At 41.5% G+C, this 13,792-nt stretch overlaps 1 protein-coding gene and 1 long non-coding RNA gene across 12 annotated transcripts in view; one reads left to right on the top strand and one right to left on the bottom strand.

The window, feature by feature from the left end:
- The window catches only part of LOC147013882 (uncharacterized), a 128,312-nt gene that overhangs the window by 109,686 nt on the left and 4,834 nt on the right, over positions 1-13,792 (top strand). The window lies entirely within an intron of this gene.
- The window catches only part of LOC147013883 (uncharacterized), a 120,969-nt gene that overhangs the window by 20,242 nt on the left and 86,935 nt on the right, over positions 1-13,792 (bottom strand). Inside the window, exon 2 of one of the 11 annotated variants that reach the window (XM_085851200.1) lies at positions 10,844-10,984. The exons of the other annotated variants lie outside the window; for them this stretch is intronic. Within the exon in view, the coding sequence (XP_085707326.1) occupies positions 10,844-10,861 (18 nt within the window). The 5' untranslated portion in view covers positions 10,862-10,984. The remainder of the gene's footprint in view (positions 1-10,843; positions 10,985-13,792) is intronic. 11 annotated transcript variants of the gene reach the window in all.

Here is a 13,792-nt window from a genome sequence, read left to right on the forward strand (position 1 = left end):
ATAAACAGGACATATAGGATAAATAGGAGTTTGAGTGGAAAATACTTGTCCAATCTTCCTATAAACTTGTCTCATAATTTTTTGGGGGTTTTATTTATTTCTAAAACACTTATGAAGAACACTTTCCCAAACATACACTTAATTACGTGCTGTCCTAAAAGTTACGAGAGACGCTCGTTCACTCGATCTTCATGGATCGATTTATCTTTAAACTAAGACTTCCTTGCTGATATGATATTTTCCTTGTTAACGATGTCACATGTCTACTTTGGAAATAAAATTATCGAATGTTGACATTGTATTCATCACAATGACTGTCTGACTGTCCAGTTACCTTTGGGACACTCCGACTGTGTATGTACATATATATATATATATATATATATATATATATATATATATATATATATATATATATATATATATATATATATATATATATATATATATGGTTGTTTTTACCTCCGCCACCAAAGGTGAAGTTTGTTACTTATCTGTCCGTTTGTTACTTGTAAAATAGAAGATTATTCAAGTATATTGGTCATTCGATTTTGTTATTCTGTCTGTTTGTCTGTTTATCTGTTTATCTGTTTATCTGTTTATCTGTTTATCTGTTTATCTGTCTGTTTGTCACCTGCAGGGCACAATTCTAAACCGATCATCATGAAGCTTTACCAAGTTGTAGAGGTAGTCTCAACTGAGGAGCCTATTGATTTTGAGGTCAAAGGTCAAAGGTCATCTTGAGGTCGAATTCCTAAAATCGTCATTTTTCATTCGATTGACTTGAAATTTGAACATTATTTGCATGTTGCGTCACTGAATTGGGAAACCAACTATTTTTGAGGTCAACCCAAGGTCAAACTTCTAAAATCATTTGTTTCAATCTGAAAAATAATCAATTTCCAACCGATCGACCTGAGCTTTGATGAAGATTGTCAATTTTAATCTTAATGAAATGGACAATTTGATGTATCCATGGCAACGTTTGGAGAGGGGGGGGTAGATTTTGCATGTATCGTGCTCTGCATGACGTCTTTTTCTTGTTTGTCTGTTTGTTTGTATGTCACTCACCGACAGGTCACAATTTCAACCCAATCTTCAGAAAACTTCACCACATGGTAAAGTTCATCTTAAGCAAAAAGGCTATTTAATTGTTTTTGAGGTCAAAAGGTCAACAAGCCAAAGGTCAACAACTCACGTGAGATTTCTAAAATCCTCAATTTTTATCCGATTGATGAGAAATTTGAAGAGAATTTATATTTCAGGTCACTCAATTCAACCAACCAATTATTTTTGAGGTCAACATCGATCAAAAGGTCAACAACTTCGGGGAAAATTCTAAAATCCTCAATTTTCATCCCATTGACTTGAAATTTTAAGAAGATTTGCCTATTAGGTCACTGAATTCAATGCTCATCGGTAAGTATTTTTGAGGTGAACATAGGTGAACATCGGTAAGTATGAACATAGGCCAAAAAGTCAACATCAGCCAAATTTCTCATAATGTCAATTTTCATCTGATCGACTTGAAATATGAAGAGGAGTTGCATATTTGGTCATTGAATTCAACCTCCAATTATTTTTAAGTCCAGTTTGTTTGATTAATTTCACAATTATTGTGCAATCCATGACATTTCATTTGTTTATTTGTTTGTGAACAGGATATCTCAAAAAGCTGTAGACGTATTCGGACGAAATTTGGTGGAGAGGTTGGGTGTGTGACACGGACCAAATAATTAGATTTTGGTGATTATCTGCATCTGGATCTGAGGATTTTTAAAGTGATTTTTTCACGATTGAAAGATAGGAACAAAAACGACATATAACAGGATATCTCAAAAAATTGTGGATGAATTCAGATGAAACTTTGTTGGCAGGTTGGGTGTGTAACAAGGAAGAATTAATTAGATTTTGGTGAAGATCCGAATCCGAATCCGATAATGTTTTTTAAATTATTCTTCACCATTGATTGACAGGGCTAAAACGATATATAGCACGATATCTCAAAAAGTTATGGACGGATTGGGATGAAACTTGGTCGATGAGTTGATTAGGTGACAAGAACAAGTGGATTAATTTTTATTTCAGGTCTCCGACCTATCAGTGGAATGCAAAACGTAAACTAATTAGCTCGGTGGAGGTATTCGCTCTCCCGAGTGCTCTTCTAGTTTCTATCTGTGATAACTCAAACAGGGCAAAACATACATACATTTATTTGAGAGATTCCAACATAAATATACAAGACGTTTTAAATATGGCATCAATACAGTGTCTGTAGATTGGAATAGGTTTGGTGTAAGCACGAAGGTACAAACAATCTCTTCCTTTATTCTCTTTCCTCCTTACACCATTTTCCCAATTAACCTGGGGTCGGCAGTTGGTAGAACTTTTACTCTTGGCCCAATTGACTTTCATGTACTGTCTGGCCAGGCCTGACGTTGGATTGAGGTGGGGGGAAAATTGTAATTTTCATAGGACACGATAACTCGTCTATTCTTCACAAAATACATCGTGAGATCTTTAACATCCATCAACTAATGTTAGCAGAAGGGACACCCTGTTTAACGCCCATCTCAGGGGCAGCAGATTCCTGATGCAACGTCCTCTATGTGAAGCACGGATGTGCCAGTTTATAGTCACATCTGGAATCGAACCCAGAATAAATAGTGCAAAAATAAGTGCACTACCTTTGCACCATCTTACAAACTTTTTCTCTTTCAGGTGATTAAGAGATGTGATTGGCTCTTGATGTATGTATGTATGTATATGTGGATGGATTCAGATGAAACTTTGTCGGAGGGAAGAGATTATTGTGTGCGTATATATACTGCATAGATACATACATATATATATATATATATATATATATATATATATATATATATATATATATATATATATATATGTGTATGCAAGTTGTAAGATCACATCTGAACGGGGTAAATGTCATAACCACGGCACATACAATGCTGAATGATACCTCATTTAAGAGTACTTGGGTTCAGACAATGCATGCGGATGTTCCCAAATTGTCACCTTCGAATGGAAAGGTTCTATTTGACAATTGAACCTTTGTTGGTTGAACCTTTTGATTAGAAGGCAATTCTTGCCATGCTAGCTGTTCCTTATCAACCGTTTTGTTGGATTGCTTGCTTGAGTGCTTAAGGCACTTAGCGAGTGCTCTACAAGCTCATCGGCAATGGAACACACCTGAGGGATTCTGAAGGTGTGGTGACGCAATTTATCTTTGTAAAGGTGTACCGTGTAGCGCCGTTCCTGGTGGTGGTGGGAGAGGGTATTACGAGTTACGAATGCTTCAGAACCCTCAATTGTATTGCGAGTAAGAGGATTTTTATGTTTATTGCCGAGAGGTCACAATTTAAAACTGATCTTCACGAAACTTCACCACATGGTATAGTTTGTCAAAAGTAAGAAGGCTATTGTTTTTGAGGTCAAAAGGTCAAAAGGTCAACATGGGCCAAAGCTCAACAAATATGACGTATTTCTAAAATCCTCAATTTTTATCCAATTGACTTGGAATCTGAACAGGATTTGCATATCAGGTCATTGAATTCAACCACCAATTATTTTTGAGGTCATCATCCGCCAAAAGGTCAACATAGGCTATATTTATAAAATGGTCAATTTTCATCCGAATGACTTGAAATTTGAAGAGGAGTTGCATATTTGGTCAATGAATTCAAACACCTATTGTTTTTAGGTCAACATAGACCAAAAGCTCAACATAGGCCAAAGATCAACAGGTTAGGTGAAAGTTCTCAAAAACTCAATTTTCATCCCACTGACTTGAAATTTGAAGAGGGTTTATATTTCAGGTCACTGCATTCAACCAGCCAATTATTTTTGAGGTCAACATTGGTCAAAAGGTCAACATAGGCCAAATTTCTAAAATTGCCAATTTTAGTCTTATTGACTTGAAATTTGAAGAGGGTTTTCATGTGAGTTCACTGATTTCAACAACCAATAATTTTTGAGGTCAACATTGGCCAAATGGTCAACATAGACCAAAATATCAACATAGGCCGAATTTCTAAAATTCTCAATTTTGATCTGATTGACTTGAATTTTGAAGGGGATTGACATTTCCAGTCACTGAATTCAACAAGCCAATTATTTTTTAGGTCAACATGGACCAAAAGGTCAACATAGGCCAAAGGCCAAATACTAAGCTGGAATTTCTAAAATCCTCAATTTTCATCCGATTGACTTGAAATTTGAAGAGGATTTGCATGTCAGATCACTGAATTCAACCATCAATTATTTTGAGGTCAACTTAGGCCAAAAGGTCAACATAGGCTAAATTTTCATCTGTTTGACTTGTGATTTGAAGAGGAGTTGTATATTTGGTCATTGAATTCAACCACCAATTATTTTGAGGTCAACTTAGGCCAAAAGGTCAACATAGGCTAAATTTCTAAAATTGTAAATTTAATTCTGTTTGACTTGGGATTTGGAGAGGAGTTGCATATTTGGTCATTGAATTCAACCACCAAGTATTTTTAAGGTCAAATTTGGTTTGTGAATTTTGCATGTATCGTGCGTGCTATACACGACATCTTTCTTGTTTGTTTGTTTCTTTGTTTGTAACCCTTCTCCTCTGAGCTCCCGAGGTTATTCGTGGTGAAACTTTATAGGATCACATGTTTTACCAAGATGCACCTTACTCAGGGTTTTAAAGTCATTTTCTCACAAGTTCCAACTTATAAACATACGAGTCACCACTTGTCGCCATCTTCGAGGGTAGATCCATATATGAAATGTTTTATAAAAAGGCTAATTTTTTTCGCATTTCAACCCAGATACCGACATAATTGGTGATATGGTGAGCTTCGATCATCAATTATGGTATCAGATGTTAAAAAAAATAACTGTTAATTAGGATGTTACAACGATCGGTAAGATCGGCGAAGAAGGAATCACGTGACCTCTCAAATGTGCCAATGGCGAATTATTCAAAACCTGAAAATGGTACAAACACAACCGATACACCGATTTAAAGGTAATTTTACTGCTCATCTAAAGGCATAACTCTTTAGGGTGAAAGAAGAGTTTTTCGAAAAAAGTTTAACATCTCAGCTAAATCACAACCAGGAAGCATCATTGTTGTTATACGCTAAAGCCGAAAGGCTTTAAAGTCACTAAGTGGATGAAACAGTGATGTGTTGCTCTGACAAGCCACAACAACGGCGAAACCGGTCGGTAGCTTCGCTTTTCATCTGCTTGCTGACAACTTTTGACTTTGCATTCTTGAACTGCTCGAGGCCCTTCAGGGTTTGCAGTCATGACATCATCACGGCGTTGCTCCAAGTCTGGAGCACTTCAATAATTCCATTTGTACATCTCTGCTTATTAACAATGATGATGCTTCCTGGTTGTGATTGGTGGGCAAAATGCAATGTGTCAATGTGGTAGATGGCACTTGTGGGTTCCAACTACAATGTGGCCTCACCAATCACAGTTAGTGTTGCATCATTAGTCAGTATATATACATACATATACATATATATATATACACACCAGTCTTAAAGGAAAAACATTACATAACAATTCCTCTTTAGATTGATTTTGATTATTGCAGAATATATTTTAATTATTAAATCATACATTGTTATTATCACCAGGAATGGTCAGCTTTCACTCCCCTTCGTGCTCCTGGTTTCTTGACACTTTCTCCATAAGACGAGCACATTTCACGTTTGTTCCACGCTCTTAAACACAACTTCAAGGCTTATCCACGCGCTTTCCTCTCCGCCAGTGCTTTCTTTACATTCCACTGCGTCCGAATGCCAAAAGCCAAGAGTCAGCTGACATAATTGCAGCAATTAGTATTAATTGAACAATGGGCCGCACATGAGGTGTGACAGCGGGATAGTCAAATCTCCTCGCCTTTTGTTCGTCTCTTTTTATCCACTCTCGGCACTTTGTCTTGTCCAAAGCACCTACACGTGTTCCAGTGTCTGTCCCATCACATTTTGCGCTTCACAGGCTAAATGCCATTTGCAGTGCATGCTTGCGATCCCGTGTCAATATGCGTGCTCTTAATGCTATTTTACCCAGCTGCCTTTCTATGCTTGTCTTGCTTGTTTGCAGACTGAAAGTGACGCTTTGAAAAGTTTTCTCATCCACTGCAGACGCATCGGATGCATCTTGCAACTGGCAAATGAGACGGTGGCAAAAATATAAACATCTGGACTATTCAATAAATTATTTTTGCTTCTTACATTAACTATCAAGTCATCAAGTTATCCCTTTTAATATTTCTTCTTCTTTTTTTGCAATCTTGAACCCGCTTCACGGTGGGTTGAAAATGCATGTGATGATTCGCAGGCAATCAGCGACACGTAAAGGTAAGACGTCGCTGCCTGCACAATTTTTTGGAGGAAATTCGATGAATATGCATTTTTAGAAAAATGATAACGTGTTATGCCTGGTGTTGGCTTTATGGTTTGGGTGGTGGGCTTGGAATCCAAGTATCCTGAGTTCAAATCCCACTCGGCTGTTGAATCAATACCAGGTGTGGTTGACTCTGCCTGTCATCCTTCCGAGGTCGGCAAAATGATCCCAGCTTGCTGGTATCCTGTGTTGGAGTGGTGACCCGTCCAGGATAGTGCCCAATAGCCAAGGAGACTGCTTAGGTAGCACCAACGCTCTGCACAGAGTACGGTCCCAATGGATGGATGGATGGATAACGTGTTGTTTTTTTTCATAAAATGATGTAAAGTGCAAAATTTGATAATGATCCGACATTAACAGTTATTGTCAGCATTTGAAATTTGAGCAGAGTCATAGCATCTCTCTGGGAGCAAAATATGGTATCAATACCCCCTTTCCCTTTGGCAGGTGTCAGTTTTTTTGTTTGTTTTTTTAAATAAATTGTTGAGGCTCGTATGAAAGCTAACACACAATGCACAGCAAGGGGGGCATGAGACAAGAGGGGCGGGAGTGGGAAGGACAAAACAGTGGGGAACAGAAACATTTGGAGATCTGTGGAAGGGAGAGGGATGTGGCGGGGAACATGGAGTATACAATATGGACATTACAGGGACTTTCAGGAAGGAAAGCAGGAAATTTAAAGGAGGTGGGTTTTGGGTGGGTTAACGGGGGTAGAAAAGATCAAGGTTTCATATGGGAGAAGAGAATATATGGTGGGGAACAACTGTTTTGAAGTCCTGGAGGGAAGAAATGGATTGAACAGAGTGAGGGAGTTTATTCCAAAGGCGGAGAAAAAGAGGAATGAAAGAGTGAAGGTGAGCAGTGATTCGTGATTTTGGTAGTTTTTACGAGAAGGGGGTTGTTGGCGGACCTTGAGCACCCTGCGGAAATATAGTGGGGAGAAATCGCAGGCAGAACAGGGGGGGGCAGACCAGAGAGGGGATGGTAGAAGACAGAAAGACCACCGACCTGCTTGCGGTGAGAGAATGAGAGGCCCAAGGACTCGGCCTCATCGTGGGAGATGCCAATGATCCGAAATGGCTTGGTTTCCACAGCATGAAGCCGAGAAAGGTGAGAGGCAGGAGCACCAGCCCGGAGGGGAGAGCAGTACTCCATCAGGTTGCGGACGAAAGCTTTCTAAGTGGTCAGGAGCTCAGGTGGGCTGAGGAAGGAATTTGCACAACAGAATATTCCCAGTCGGCGACTGGCTTTGGATGCCAGGTTGGAAATGTGGCTTTCTCAGGAAAGATCATGGCAGATAGTGAGGCCCAGAAGCTTGAATTAAAGGACTTCTTCCAGAGGATTGTTGAGAAAGTAGATGGGTGGGGGAGGGGGGGTTCTAAACGGTCCTTTTGGAGAGACATAGTGAGAGTGTGATATTTGTCCGGATTGAAAGACATGTTCCACGTGTTGGACGAGTTTGTGATTTTATAAATATCTGCATAGAGTGTGAAGAAGCTGTTGCTTGCCGGTCTGAGGGAAGACAGATGGTATGACAGAGGGTGGAGTCATCAGCAAAGAGATAAAGAGGATTTTCCAGAGAGTCGGAGAGATCGTCGATGAAAAGCAGAAAAACAACAGGGCCCAGAAGGCTGCCTTGAGGAACTCCAGCCTGGACAGGAAGAGGGGATGAAAAAACTCCATGTAGGGCCACAAGTTGACTGCGACAGGAGAGGAAGTCTGCAAGCCATGAGTGGAGATGGCCTTGGATACCATAGGAAGAGAGTTTGGTGAGCAGGGCAAGGTGCCAGACTGTGTCAAAAGCATGCAATATGTCTTGGGATACGGCTCTGATTGAATGTCTGGGATTGAGGACCTCCATCCATTGTTGGGAGAGCAGAAGCAGCATATCCAGGGTAGAGTGACCTTGTCTGAAACCAAATTGATGATTGGAAATCAAGCCATTGGAGAAGAGGAAGGATTTGATGTCTGAAACGATGATGGATTCCATAACCTTGCTGATGATTGGGAGAAGGCTCATTGGTCTGTAGTTACAGGGATCTGTTTCTGCACCTTTTTTTATGCAGGGCAGTGATGTTTGCTGATTTCCAAGCAGATGGCAGATGACCTTGAGCAAATGAGAGGGTGAATAGAACAGAGAGGGTGAGCAAGAGCAGAGGAGCAGGTTTTTCAGACACGTGGGCTGATGCCGTCTGGACCAGTTGCAGAATCGAGGTTTGACAGCAAACTCTCCATTTTGTCAGAAGAAAAGGTCAGAAGAGTCCAGGGACAGTTGGGTGTGACTGAGTTTGGTGGGTACAGAAAGCGATGGGTTTCAGACACAAGATTTCGATGCAAAAACCGAGTTTAGGCATTCAGCCTTTTCACGTGCGGTATCAGCAGTGTGGCCATTTTAGGTAAGGGAGGGGATGGAGGGGGAACATACACCAGAAACAGGTTTGATTATATGCCACCAGGATTTGGAGGGAGAGAGAGGTTTGAGAGTTCAGACTTGAGATTAGAAAGATGTTGTTTTCTGGCTCTCCTGAGGGTAGATACACACTTCTTCTGAGCTTTATGGAAGGAACTGAGATTCCCCTCAGTTGGGTTTGCTTTCCATGAGGCAAAGGCAAGTTGTTTCAGGACAAATGCCTCACCACAAGCTTCAGTGAACCAAGGGCGGCAGGAAGGGTAAGACAACTGAAGACGAGAGGGGATAAATCTGTGCATGAGGGAGAGCAAGTTTGTTTGAAAGAATTCCCAGGATGAGTTGATGTTGGAGAAAGTCGCGATAGGAGACCAGTCTATAAGTGTGATGGCTGCTTGAAGACCCTGCCAGTCAGCTTGAGTAAAATGCCAGACTGACGGCGATGAGGTGGTTCTCTGATAACAGCCACAAAGATGTTTACTTTGACAAGCACATGGTCAGAAGAACCGTTTGGAGCGGAGGAAGAACAGCAGATATTTTCTGGGAAATTTGTCAAAATCAGATCCAGCAAAGATGGAGTACCATTGTTGAGATCCGGGTCGGGAAGTTCACCGATTGAGTCAGTCCCAATGAGTCACAGAAGTCTTTTGCTGAAGTGCCATGGCAGGTGAGAGAGGTACCTCCACACAACCAATTGGCGTGATGACAATTGAAGTCACCACATATGAGGAAGAGAGAGTTCAGATGAGAGGATAGAAGTTGGTCCATGTTTTCGGATAGTGAGGTGTAGATGGAGTCATCACTGTTTGGTGCACGGTACAGTACACATATAAGCATGAGGTGGGAGTGGAGAGGAAGCCGTAGCCAGAGGTATTCCTAGGGGTGTGGGGGAGTGAGGGCAGTGCATGGAGAGTGAGGAATAGAGTCTTCGATGAAGAGAGCAACTCCTCTACCAGGATGAGGCTCAGGTCTGTCATACCGGAGGAGGGAGTAACCAGGGAGAGATACTCGGGAGTCAGAGATGTCTTGAGGGAGGAAAGTTTCTGTTCGGCAGATTATGTCTGGTTTGTCAGTGGGAACCTGTGTGGAAAGATCTGTCAAGTTTGTGCGTAGGCCCCGGATATTTGAGGTCCACACTTAATGAAGAGGGAGGGGAGGAGGCTTTGGGTGCAGGGGAGGGAAGGGGGAGGGTCGGGCAAGGGAGGAGGGGGGGAGGTAAGGAGGGTTGTTGAAAGAGTGTGGGGGACTGCAGAAGAGCTTGGGGAGGGAACTAGATGAGGAGGAGAAATGCTCTGTTGTGCTCGGTTGAGGTACAGCGGGGAGTAATAAGAGAGGGGGCAGAAGGCAGTTGAGGATTTGAGGCGGTAGAGTGATGAGATGGTGGAGAGAGGGTAGTGGAAGGAGGCAGCTTTGTGGATGATAGGGGGGGGCAACTTTGAGAAGGGTGAGTGAAGGGCGTGAATGGTGGGAGAAGGGGGAGTGGGGAGAGTTGAGGGAGAAAGGTGAGGGGGGAGTTTCTGAGAAAGGTGAGAGGGAAGCTTGGAGGGGGACGAGTGTGATGGTTGCTTTGAGAGGGAGGGGTGAGAAGGGTGAGTTGGCATTGAAGTTGGAAAAAAACGACAATTGAAGGAAAGCGAACATGCAAAGCAAACTGCGTTTTTTTAATTTTTAGTCCAGAAATGCGACCTTAGACATTTCTTGAGGGATGCAATGAAGTTGTTAAGCCACTTTCAGGATTCCACGTGTGCACAGTTGAAATTGCAAGTCATCTCCCCACCCATGCGGGAGGAGTGCGGGTTATTTTGTGCCCATATGACCTGATCCTGGGTACCTCCAGCACGGAGGCAAAAATTTGGTGGAGATCGTTCTGGGCCAAGCCACTTTCACTCTATTACAGGAAGAATGCCTCCCTCAAACCACATTGGGGACATTTACATATACTCACCACACTTGTCAAGTGTGGGTCGGTGAGAGTTTTTGGCATGAATTTGCAATTTGTTCAGAATGCAGCTGACCGTTTACCTTTGCTCGACTCTTCATGAAAGTGAAAGAAAGCGTAGGATCTTTAACGTCCACCAACCAAATCCACCAATGCTGTCAGATCCCACCAATCCTTCAGCTTATCATCCTTCCAATGAACAGTGCACACAATGACACATCACCCTGCATGCGAAACACCAGGATAACAGTTCATAGCTAAGTCGGGATTCGAACCCAGGCTAGACAGCTCAGAGGTGAGTGTACATACCTTTAAGCTACCCTGCCAGCCCTCAATTGACGATAGGCAGCATCAACCCCCTCCCCCCCCCAAACATGATGAGATGGATGAAATCAATTAATTTTTAAAATGTGCTCACGTACTACATACGGCCTGATATCTAATTTTCTGTCCTGCCACTGTCACCGACTGTTGCTCGTTAGACTTCTCTCGCTCACGTGGTCACCCTAAACAAGGCACCGCATGGCATGATCGCATGAGAGCAAAAAAAAAAAAAGTGACTGCTTTGACGGCAGAAAGCAGCCATTTCAGAATAGCAATAATATTGTGAATAATTACGTACTTCAGTTATACCTTAAGGCCATGCGGTGCAAAACGCATGGGAGAGAGTAATGGTTTTTAATAGGTCTAGCATAGTAGCCAACAATTGCTGCAGTATCAATCATTGCTGATGCAAGATGACAGTATAGATTGTTGATGTTTTGAGCTCAGCATGGAGGTAGAGGGGGAGAAGGAAAAACAGCAAGATTTTCAAGGAGAGGAATTCCAAAGGGAAGGCACGGCATAACTTGTTCTTTTATCCTTATGGGTGAAGCAGAATATGGAACGGGGGCACCCAGTGAGGTGACCCCAATTGGCCACAGACCGAGCAAGACACTTCCAGCAGAAGACGACGGCATCATTAAGAAAGTTCCACAAAGAGGAGCAGCATCTCATGTCCAAAAACCACAGTCTTTTTCTTACTAAAGAAGTGGGCCGGCCCTGGCAGTCCTTCACCGGGCCTGGCCCAGCCAACTGACCGTGACAGGTTGTGACAATAGCCAGAGAAAGGCAATTACTGCTCAAATTGGCCCTTACACCTTCAATAGTACTCCTTTCCGGCGACAATCTCACCGCATCAGGCAATTAGACATGGAATCATTTTCTGTAAAACTTTCAGAATCTTATAGCAGAATCAATTTGTAGGTCAATCGAAGCTGCTTGAGAGATTTTGTATGGTGTTGTGCGTGCAGCCTGCGTGGAGTGGATTGTTTCTCCAGATGGCGAGTTTCCCAGCAAAAAACATAAGACCCGCAAGAGAGCAAGAAAAAGTGAAGCACAGTGAAAAGAAAGGCTGGATCACTATAATTAACATTTCTCTTGGATGCTCGTCTGATATATATATATATATATATATATATATATATATATATATATATATATATATATATATATATATATATATATATATATATATATATATATATATATATATATATATATACAGTATATTGTGATGGTTGTGACTGGGGTGGACTTCGTGCACCACCTCCCCCACCACCCACTCCCCAGGAGAGCAACACCACACACAGAGAAAAAAATAACATCACGTCATTGTATTCTGTATCGAAATTATCCCCTCTCTCCCCTCTCTCCACTCTCTCCCCTCTCTCTCTCTCCTCCCAAGGCTCCCAAGCATATACCACATGCACTGACGATAGCAGTTAAAATATAGATATCAAAGCCCAATCACATCTCCCACCCATAATTGGAAGGGGTAATTGATTATTCCCTCCAATTATGGGTGAGAGATGTGATTGGCTTTTGTTATACATCTTCTAATTATCTAATATATGGAGAAAAGTTTATGTGTTTATTCATTTATGCATTCGGACCCTGCGGGAACCGTTGAAACCGAACTTTGCATGGCCTCCTCTATGTTTGGATGAAAAAAAATTGAAAAATAAAAAAATTAAAATCAGATAATTGGCCTTTAGGCCTCGATCGGGTCTTGTGCTGATACACTGTCTTGCTTTTTTTTCTTTTCCGAAAGTGATGAAGTAATATGTTTAATGAATATCGTATGTTGAGGTTGTATGTATATCATGATTTGTTGTCAACAACACAAATTTAATTATAACAGTGTTTACACGTGCACCTGTTATTAAAAACATTGCTTTAGACCGGTGTTTTTTTATTTTTAATCACACCTCCGTGTTCAGACCTCGAGTGGATATGTTGCTTATTCATTGCCTGGGTTTTTACTGGGAGTGATCGAGTAATATGTTTTTTTATGAAGATCGTATGTTGAGGTTGTAATGATTTGTTGTCAACACAAATTTAATTGAAATAGTACGAGCAGAGTACCCACCCAATGAGCGATCTTGTTCCAAGCATGCAACATGTTCTTCTGATGCATACCTTTATTTGGGCGGTGTATAGACAACTGACAGCTCTGTGTCGGCAATAAAAACTAAATAACGCATGAAGTTGTGTCTGAAGCAAAAACATACCTACTGCTTATAATTTAAAACTCCTCACTGCACTGGAAAACGTGAGGACAGGAAGACTGTGCTGTAAATGGTGGAGACTTGTAATACCCTTCCCTACCTGGAGGTGGCGCAACACGATACACATTTACATGGATAATTTGCATCCCTTCCTTTACACCTCCAAGGCCACCGGCAAAGATAAAAACACCCCTTTTCATTAATTGGGGTCACGCTGATCCAATGTAGCAAATCTGGATGGAATCAGCCCACAACTGTAGGAGTAGTAACACAACAAACAAACACACAAGCACCAGTCTGTGAATTATAGTGAGGATAAGGGAGGAAAGGGGGAAGTGATTGTGAATTTAACGTTCCATCTATATTTACTTTTAACATTGTTCTTAACAAAAGGAACAGGAACAACGCAGGCATGATAGGCTGAATGGCCTTCTCATGCACCTAAGTTCTCTGTATATATTTGTGTAACGTTGTTAATAACAG

The sequence above is a fragment of the Eptatretus burgeri genome, chromosome 13 (genome assembly GCF_056783735.1).
Source record: "Eptatretus burgeri isolate ZD-2024b chromosome 13, Ebu_testis_v1, whole genome shotgun sequence".
Lineage (NCBI taxonomy): Eukaryota > Metazoa > Chordata > Myxini > Myxiniformes > Myxinidae > Eptatretus > Eptatretus burgeri.